General features: G+C 33.5%; 1 protein-coding gene across 2 annotated transcripts; it reads left to right on the top strand.

The window, feature by feature from the left end:
- The first annotated feature begins 2,817 nt into the window (after positions 1 to 2,817).
- LOC107459056 (uncharacterized) lies at positions 2,818 to 6,233 on the top strand. Of its 2 annotated transcripts, none has more exons than XM_016077269.3 (5): positions 2,818 to 3,000; positions 3,617 to 3,979; positions 4,391 to 4,437; positions 4,579 to 5,548; positions 5,824 to 6,233. In XM_016077269.3, exons 2-4 carry the CDS (start codon positions 3,664 to 3,666, stop codon positions 5,524 to 5,526), a joined length of 1,311 nt encoding a protein of 436 aa, XP_015932755.1. In that variant the 5' UTR covers positions 2,818 to 3,000; positions 3,617 to 3,663; the 3' UTR covers positions 5,527 to 5,548; positions 5,824 to 6,233. The 2 variants fall into 2 exon arrangements, with proteins under 2 accessions (XP_015932755.1, XP_015932754.1); XM_016077268.3 differs by having other exon boundaries at positions 3,609 to 3,979.
- The last annotated feature ends 4,397 nt before the right edge of the window (positions 6,234 to 10,630 follow it).

Genomic DNA, 10,630 nt, shown 5'->3' with positions numbered 1-10,630 from the left:
TGAACAACAACAACTCAATTAAAAATAACAAAAAACCAGTAAAGTGTAGATACACCCACACTTCTAGCTAAAATACACCCAAAGAAGAATTGATCTACACCCGAGCGTCTGCTATAAATTCCAGGTAATTAATCACAACTAATATATTGAATCGACAGATTCATGTTAACGTGTTACTTTCACAGTCAATGTTCAGCAATTTTTAAACTACACAATGCTATACAAATTACTGAAAGAAAATTCATACTAATCCTATGTAAATCAAACCTCAGGAACTTCGTTAGATTCAAATTCATAATCCACTTCGCCTGGATTCAGCTGACAATCTGAGGTTGAATGATCCATTATCTTCAAAACGAGTTCAAACTTTGATTTCAGAAAACAACAAATCAAAAGATAAAACGAAGCTCGAGTTGCAGAGAGAGAAAAAGGTAACGTAAACGAAGAACATACCAGTGAGAAAAGGAGAGGAAAAGATCGATGGAGAAGAATGAGGGAAGACGCGCGAGAAGAAGAAGAACCAAATCTCAAAATAACGAAAACGAAGAAGGAAACAAATATTTTAAATTTGGAAGTTAGATATACGCGGGATGTTATATAGCGCGTGTAATCAACGTACGTGGAGCAGCACATATTTTGATTTTATTGTTTAATAAACTTGTAAAGCATCCAAGCCCTAATGGCTTGTATGCAGAGCTTTTCCGTTTAAATAAATGACTTAAATTGTATGTATACTGAACTTGTTAGAAATACTAATTTTGACCTAAAATTAAATGAATTTAGAAATTTTGAATTTTCACTTTTGAAAAAAAAGTATGATCTCTTACTTTTAAATAATTTTTCTCTCATATTTTCTCTTAGTACTACCTATGAAATAAATAATAAAAAATTATATTTTATCTTCTAAAATGAAATTAATTTTTTTTTATCAAGTGGATTAGACATCCCCAATACTAAACATTAGCTCCATATTTCACACACCCACACAAACAAATAATTCAGACTCAATTACTATTCACTATCTAATATGACTCATGCAATAACAAAAATAATAATGAGGGTGACATCTAATAATAATAATAATAATAATCGTAGTAGTAGTAACTAGTAGTAGTAATAGTAGTAATAGTAAAAAGACCCAATCATATTTTTCTAAAAAATTAAATTAAAATTTTGTGTAATAATAATAATAATAATGAAGGTGATATCTAATAATAATAATAATAATAATTATTATTATTAGAGAAGTCAACAATATTCTTCGTTGATGTCTTTAGTCGATTTGATTCTGTTACGACCAGCTAGAGACGAAGCTTCAAACGGCTGAATGCTGATTCTCTATTCTTTTCCCACCATCAACTATAACTAGCTGATAATAATAATAATAAACGTAATAATAATAACAAAAATAATAATAAAGGTGACATCTAGCAATAATAATAATAAATAACAGTAAGAAGATTCGGGGGCAGAGATTATACGAGAGGTCATAATAATAAGATAGACCATAATAATATTTGTGAACCGATTCTTCTATTTTTTTTATTATTTTTGTTTATTATCTAATTTTTTAAAATTTAGAAGATACTTTTTCTACTAAAAAAACTCCTTGTTTAATATGAAAAGCAGCATAAAAAAACTCATAAAAATTAATAAATTATGTAAAAGAAAAAAATAAAAATGAAAAGCATGGAATGCGTACACCCCACTCCGAGTACTGCATAAGCTAAGACAGTGGGCTAGCTGCTAACCTTATGCCTCACTAAATTTTCACATTTTTATACCAAAAATTATCATGTTAAAATATAATACTCACTCTACTTTTATATCTAAACTTTTTAGCCCTAAATTCCACTCCATAAATATTCTAACATTTATCGATAAAAAATGTTACATCTACTAATTATTATGCAATAAACTTCTAATTGTAATCTATATGTTTATTAAAGATGCTAAAGTAGTCAAAACATATGGTTCCGAAGGAAAGAAAAGAAGTAGAAAACATCATTAGCATCAGAATAATATTAATTTAGTGATCGATGAAATATAATAGAGCTTCCGATTCTATTTGCAGATCGAGCATAGGTGTGTTGCTAGAAGCCTAGGAAAGCTCTTCTTGGAGTGTATGTAAAGCGTAATTTTTTAGTGAAAATTATAATCATGTTTTTATTTTTACTAAAAATATATCAATGTACATGTAACACCTATGCTGAAATAGAGAAAAAATGTATGCTATAGTGTTTATATACACTTGTCTAACTTACTAAAAAGAAACAAAAATTAATATTTAAATTAAAAAATATAAAAATAAATAATTTTTTAATATTTAAAATTTACTAAAAAAATAACTTCGGTAATTTCGACACCAAAATTAAAGGCAGGAGAGAATTGGCCTAGAGAAAATATGTTATAGAGTTACGAATATAAAATTGTAAATATGGACAATAATCGTTACGTTAAATGTCCAATAAATAGTTAATGGTTATCTATACACTTCATGCATAATAGGATATTATACTAGTAAATATACATATGTGATTATGATCTTTATTTATGATTTTTTTTATCTTGTTAAAATAAACATGAGAGATTTATATTGATATCTGAATTCATGAATAATTTACAAAACATGTGTGTTCATATAAATTTTATTGTTTCGTTATTGCGTTTTAAATAAAATAAAAGAAAAGTTGTGGAGAATGAAGGGCTGAAAATTGAGTTTTGGGGGGGAAGAGAGAACAAAAAACAATTGTAAAAGGCATAAAGGTGAGGGGTGAGGGTGAGGGTGAGGTGGCATAAATTCGGAGGAGAAAGCACAATGACAAAGTTAACCCCCGTAACCATGACAAGTGCCCCCACTCACTGACTCATACTAACGCCGTCTCACCAACACATCACCCCCTTCTTCTACTTCTTCTTCTTCTTCTTCTTCTCTCTCTCTCTTTCTCTCTCAGCCTCAACTTTCAGCTGCTGCTCCCGTGGCACCTGCTTTTGTTAAAGGTACGTTCTTCCTTTGTATCCCTTCGCCTTTTCTATCAACACAATTTCTAAATTACTTGCTTCCTTATTTCAATTAATTATTATTGCTATCAACACACACTTTGCAGCTCTTCACTCCTTCTCTTGATTCCTTTCTCTCATCACTGATTTCGGATCCCTATTCCACTTCTCCGCACACCTCTACATATTTCTTTCCGCAGATGTGTTGCCTTTTCTTCGTTTCATTCACTTCCTTTTCTCTTTTCTTCCTTGTCTTCACACTGATTTCAACAATTATTTATTTATCACAATAACATATACGCTTCTGTCTCTCTTTTTCTTTTTTTCCTCTTCAAGGCTCGACTCTACTGTATGTCTGTATCAAAATCCTGTGTGTTTAATTCCTGTTGTGTTCTATTTAGATAGATCGCTTTCGAATTTGGGGCAAAATTATTATATGAAGAAATTAGAAACTATTACCTTTTGCCTATGAAATTATATTATGCAAGACTAACTTTTCTATGAAAATGATTAATTGTTGAGAATTATACGTTTGGCTGTCATATATGAGCAATAATTGCAATGAACTGCGCTATTCGCGGGTGAAATTAATGTAATCTTGTGTTCAGGGATGCAGTTGGTGGTTGTGTAAGATAAAAAGGCGGTTATTTAATTTGTTCTACTATGGGTGCTGCTTGTTGCGTTGCTTCAAGAGATAAAACTATTCAAAGCGGATCAACCAGTGATATTTTGCATCGCAATGTTCGGTGCTCCCCAACGTGGAGCTTTCGCTGGGATCATCGGGGGCGTGTGGCTGGTGAAGATACTTCTATCAATTGGTTTTCTGATGGGGTTAGCAGGAACGATGGTTCAGAGCATAAAAATGGATCAGCTTACGTATCAGAGGATGGAAGTCCATTGCAGATTCATCAAAGAAATAGATGCCAAAAATCCTTTGTATCCGAAGGAACTGCTGCACAACCCAGAAATTCTACTTCAGGTAACCTCCACTAAGTTCACTCCATGGACCTACTCAAATTGGACGCTTTAGGATTGTGTTTTGCATTCATTTCTCCATGCTATACCTTGCTATATGTGATGCTGTTGCATTAAATTTCCAAACTTGGGAGTGTTTTAGACACATTTGTTTCTTGCTTAGAAGCCATCAAACCCTAAGGGAATGAAAAGGAACAGCAACTATAGTTACTTATAAGGGTAGTCCTCTGTAAAGGCACAGTGGCCTCAATCCATGTATGCTCCACCCCCAGCCCATGCAAGAATTGGCCCTACTCTTAGAAATAAGTAGCGTGTCATGATGTCTTAGTTTATTCACTGGTTAGACTATTCCCTGGAGTCCCAACTAGATAGTTATTTTATAATATCTAACATAAGTGTTCATGTTCATTTGCAGATCAATCAATTTCAAGGGATGTTTCCATTGATGTGAGTGTGGATCAGGTGAGATCATAACGGTGAAGTTTACTCCCTCCCTCCCTCCTCTACGTTTGCATAACAAAACTATCCCTTTTTTAAAATATTTTTTTTATGTATTTTTCCGAGATAACAAAACTATCCCCTTGATTATGGATCATTTTCTAGGTGAAGGGTTTGGCAGAATCATCAATAGTATCATGCCCATCTCCCACAAAACCATCATTACCGTCAACTTCATTGTCGGCGTCTCCTATATCCTCCCAAAGTAATATACCTCCTTCAGGTACAACTCCATTAAGGTGGCCTGGCCATTCAACAGGACACCAACTGTTTCGGCAAGTCTCTGATAGCAGAATCCCAGCATTTAAGTCACCAAGCAGCTTTTCTGTGTCTGAAGAAAGGCCATTGCATCATCCTTCATGGAGCAATGAATCAGGGATGGGCTCACATGGTGGATCTTCAGATGGTTGGTCTATACCTGGCTATTCTGAGCTTATGGGGACTCCCCACAAAGAAAGATGGTCATTTGACAGCGAGTCCTTTGGATTTAATCGTGAAAGGTTGCTCAATTCCAGTAGTCAGTTTTCAACTTCACCAGTTGATTTGCAAACATGTGGTGTTTGCTCGAGGCTTTTAACTGAGAAGTCTTCTTGGAGCACCCAAAAGATAATTGCAAATAATGACCTGTCTGTAGTTGCTGTTCTTACCTGCGGACATGTCTATCATGCTGAATGTTTGGAGAGTTTGACACCTGAAGTAAACAAGTATGATCCTGGTTGTCCAGTCTGTACTTTTGGTGAGAAACAAACTATGAAGCTGTCCGAAAAAGCTTTAAAAGCTGAAATGGATTTAAAGGCTAGAAACAAGAAATCAAGGAATCGGGTTGTGGACAGTGATATTGATGATGAGTCAATTGTGTATGATCACTTTAAAGGCAGAGGACTTAAAGGGAAAGCTCCAAGGATGGAATCTAGTTCCAGTGGGAGAAGCTCGTTTGGGAAACCATTTCTGAGGCGACACTTTTCACTTGGATCAAAGGGTTCTAGATCCATGTTAGATAACCACCCTACAAAAAAGAAGGGATTCTTTTGGGCAAAATCTAGCAAGCAGTAATTTACATCTTGGAAGTTGGAAGGTTAGTTACCAACATTTAATTTTTATTTTGTGCTGGCGCCAGTTTATAAGTAGCGTACTTCAAAGTTAAAATTATCTGATGCCTTATATTAACAGAGAGCAAACTGTTTTTCTGTTGTGTAGTCCGATTATTGGGCTTTCAGATTTCATTGCATATGGTGTTTTTGCAACAGAAATTTTACTTCAGCATTTCAGTACATGCGACTTGTAGACTATGCTAGAATCCTCATTAATTCTTTTGTGCTTATCAAATGTTTTCCGCCGTTTCTATGACAGGATTCAATATTGACCTTCTCAGCGACCTCAAAAGACTGATGGTAGGGGCAAGATTTATTCTATGGCATCTGTATGCACTTCTGGTCTGTGATCTCAACTTGATTGAAGGCTGAAATTACTGTGAAAAGAAGAGACACAGAAGTATAAGATCAATATACAAACGTAAAAGAAATACTAGTACTTTGAGACCAAGGGTCTTTCCGTATTGTACAGGTCGATTTGTTTATTTCATGGATATAAATTCACATATATCCAACTGATATCTTCTTGTAAGTGGCTCTGCTGATTTGTAATGCATGTTTTTAGCCCCTGCTGTTGGGCAATTATTGTCTTGGCTGATTGTTAGGCAATACCAATTATTTTGATTTTGACTAAGCTGGTTACTTTAATGAAACAACAGTTCCAGGATAGCCTTGTTTTCATAGCACATTGAATTAATTGTTTGATTGATTCTGTAGTTCACTAGGATGGGGAAACCAATTCGAATATTCTGGTCCTTATTCATAGAATGTTGAAAATTAAATCAAGTAATTAACTGATGTTACTTGTGACAAAGTGTTCCGTGCACGTTTCATCCGTTTATGCATTTCATATTTGATATTCGTCACCGTCATCATGACCACTCGTGAATCATTAAAGGATTTTATCCATGGGTGATTTCTACCTGAGTAGTTATCCTGAGGAAAATGCTATCTCTGAAAGGGGAAGACTCTGGAAATTATGTTTAAATTTAACAAAGATTCGGTGTATTCAAAAGAAGATAGATATAAAGTGTCTGGGTCTGAATCTTGGTGGATAAGAATTACTCTTAAAAAATGTTGGGTGTGCGAGTGAATACGATGAATGGAATCCAAGATAAAACACAAAATATAAAAAAAAACTCTTCTACTTCAATTTGATTTTCTGATGTAATAGTTAAAGGAAATCACTTTACCTTTCTTGTTCACACATATTTTAAAAGTTTTTATATTTCTTAAGTTAAAAGCCTTAACTCATAAATTCACTAAAATAAAAATGAGTCAAATCATAATTGGGTCTAAAACAAACAAAATAAACATAAACATAAAAATAAATTTTAAAATAAATATTAAGAAAGTGATGCATATTTGTTTAAATTTGACTAACGAGAATTTTCAATGCAACTTTTAGATAGTAAGACGTTTGGCATTCTATAATCGTTAACCATTATTTTGCCTAATTCTTGATGCATCATCTGAACAAATGATTTAGCCATATTTGCAAAACCTTCTTTTATTCTCTTTATTATTGCTTTTGTAATTGGACCAATTGACATATGATAGTTCTCAGTTTATTCCGCAGAAGTCGTATCATTCCCTCTCTTTTGAAAAGATTCGCCCTCGAATCTGCATTTAAATTAAAAGGAGATATGTTAAAGACATTAAAAATAGTTGACACATTATATTCACCTGGAAGATCAATCTTCTAAGCATTTTTATTGATCCTTTCGAGCACCTAAAATGGACCATCACTCCTAGGTCTAATTTGGATTTTTTTAGTAGGAACCCTGTCCTTTCTCAAATGAACCCATACTCTGTCACCAGGTTCAAAGACAAGTTGTCTTTGATCTTTATTCACCTTTTGAGCTATCAACCTACTTTTTCTTTTCAATCAATTCACGTATTTTCAAGTGCATTGCTTTAACCTTTTTAGCTTTACCTTCTCCATCCAAGCTAACAAGATCATTCAAAAGCAAAGGTAATAAGTCCAAAACAATTAAAAGATTAAAACCATACACAAGTTTAAAAGGAGAAAAGTCTGTAGAAGAGTAAATTGTTCTATTATAAGAAAAGTCAATAAAAGGTAAACGATTTTTTCAAGTTTTCATATTCTTACCAACAACAAGACATAATAAGATCCTTGATGATAATTTTATGCCCAATTTATCCCATAACATTTTCTAAAAATAACTAAAAATTTTATGTCACGATAAGAACTAATAGTTTGGAACACCATGCAAGCGCATAACCTCGCTAAAAAATAGATCAGCAATGTTTGTTGCATCATCAATTTTATGGCATGTAATGAAATGGATCATTTTACTAAACCAGTTTACCACAACAATAATACTATCTCTACCTTTCTTTGTTCGAGGCAAACCAAGAATAAAATCTATAAAAATATCAACCCTACAGAAACATGTAAAGAAGTATACAAACCATGTGGTAAAGACTTAGATTTAGCTTGTTTACATGCAATATACTTTGTGCAAAATTTTTCAACATCTCTACACATATGTGGCTAGTAAAAATATTCAGATAATACATCGAATGTCTTATGCACACCAAAATAACCGATCAAACTCCTATTAAGTGATTCCAGAACAAGTCCCTAATAGAACAAGCAGGCACACAAAATCTATTTCCACGAAACAGAAAACCTCCATATATATAAAATTTGTTAAATGCACTATGTTTACAAGAGGCATAAATAGCAAAAAGTTCAAAATCAGTTTTATACAAATCCTTTAAAATCTCAAATTCGAACAACTTAAAAATAAATGTAATAATCAAATCATACCTCCTAGATGAAGCATCAACAACTACATTCTCTTTACCTTGTTTAAAGGCAATCACATATGAAAAGTCTCAATGAATTTCACCCATTTAGCAGGTCTTTTATCAAGCTTACTTTGTCCTTTTAGGTGCTTCAAAAAATCATGATATGTGTGAATCATACATCCTTAGGTAAGAGGTAGTGTTGCCAAACCTCCAAAATTCGAACCAAAGCATATGATTCTTTGTCATAAGTTGAATATTTGCACTAAGCTAAATTCAACTTTTCACTGAAAAAGATAATGGTTCGTTTTTTCTGCATCAAAACAGCACTTATACCAATCCCAGAAGCATCACATTCGATCTCAAAGATTTTATCAAAGTTAGGTAAAACAAGAATAGAGAAAAAACACAAACAATCTTTTAGGGTATGAAATGCAATTTCTTGTTCCTTTTTCCATTTAAACCCAACAACTTTTTTGATAGCCTCTGTGAGAGGTGCATCAATAGTAGAATTTTTTTTTGTAAATTTTCTGTAAAATCCAGCTAAACCATGAAAATTTCTTACCTCAGAAGCATTCTTAGGCATTGGTCATTCACGAATAGCCTTCACCTTTTTCTCATCAACCTCAATTATACTCGCACTTACAGAGAGACAAGAAATACAACTTTATCAATACAAAATGTATACTTTTTAAGATTGACATATAATTTTTCTTTTCGAAACACTCCTCATCAACATAATTTTCAACAGAAAATGCAATTGTCACCTGCTTATCAACTTTGATCTCACCACTTTCATTCAACTACTACAACATATATGATTTAGGATGTCGAACACATGTCAAATCCAATTTCTCCACCATAAGTGTACTAGCTATGTTTGTCCAACTCCCTGCATCAATAATCAAATTACACATGTTTCCACCCACCAAGCATCTAATGTGAAAAATTTTTTGATGTTGCTCTAAACAATTTTCTTTCACCTGTAAATTCAAAGCACGTCTAACAACAAGAGATTCACCATGGATTGCATAATTAACATCACCATCAAAGCAATCCTCCAAAGGTGGCACACTAGTACTGTAAAACCAAATAATTAATAAATAATTAACTCATAAATTAATATTTATTCTAGAAAATTAAAAAATTAATTTTTTTAGTTTAATGTGATAGGACTAATTAAAACAGGAATTTTGACGCTAATTTTAAAGACTTTGGCCTGAGATTAGACCGAACGAGCCGAACCAGGCAAACCGGACCTGTATTAGGTCCAAGGACCAACCCAAGCTTCATTAAAACAAAAGAGCTCAGCTCTTCTTCCCTTCCCATGAGCTAAACACGCTGGGAAATATTGAAGGGTCGAGAAAGAAGAAACAAACCCTTAGTTTAATTTTCAATCCAACATAACTTTTCGCTCTGAGCTCCAATCGCCGCACTGTTTGTGACCACGCGACCTGCATGCTCTACAAAGCCCAATGCTTTATAAGGTGAGGAACTCTCCATCTCACTTTAAGTTTTGCTTCCCTTAATTTTTGAAATTCTAAGACTTGGAGGTTGAGATTTTGATTAATTTGATGTTCTACGGTCAATCTAACTTGGTGAACTAGCGAGAGTTGGTTTGTTTAAGGAACGTACGGTAAGAATCCTCAACCCATAGTGAATTCATTGAGTATATGTGATTAGGTATTTAGTTTATATCTGTGTGTATGGTTTGGAGCTTAATTAAGGTCTTGGAAGATTGGAGTGGAATTTGTGCTGAAAAATCTATTTGGGAGGCGTTGAAGTCTTGAAAGTTTGAGGAAAAGGTGAATTGGAAGTGTTTCGGGTTGATTGGAGAATCAACCAAGGTATGATTTCGATTTCTCGTATCTAAAATATAATGTATTATGAAAATTTAGGCTAGTGACTGATAAACCACTATATTATGGTTTATCTTATGCTCAATTGAGTGGTTTTTATCAACTCTTTACCCACTTATTCATACTATTTGCATGAGTTTACGTTTTCCTTCCGGATTTTGTGCTATGATTGAAAACATGCTTCTTTGGTCTTACATTTGTTAATATTAATCCTCTTTTATTACCAGTAGATGCCTTGATATGTGTGTTAAGTGATTTCAGGGATTACAGGGCATGAATGGCTCAGAGGATGGAAAGGAAGCATGCAAAAGTGGAAGGAATACAAGAAGTTGAAGAAATTGCTAAGTTGTCCAGCTTGACCTCTTTGCACTCAAACGATCATAACTTGAGCTATAGAAGTCCAAATGAAATGGTTCCAGTTGCGTTGGAAAG

The sequence above is a fragment of the Arachis duranensis genome, chromosome 7, assembly GCF_000817695.3.
Source record: "Arachis duranensis cultivar V14167 chromosome 7, aradu.V14167.gnm2.J7QH, whole genome shotgun sequence".
Taxonomy (NCBI): Eukaryota; Viridiplantae; Streptophyta; class Magnoliopsida; order Fabales; family Fabaceae; genus Arachis; species Arachis duranensis.
This window is presented reverse-complemented; position numbering and strand designations above follow the sequence as displayed.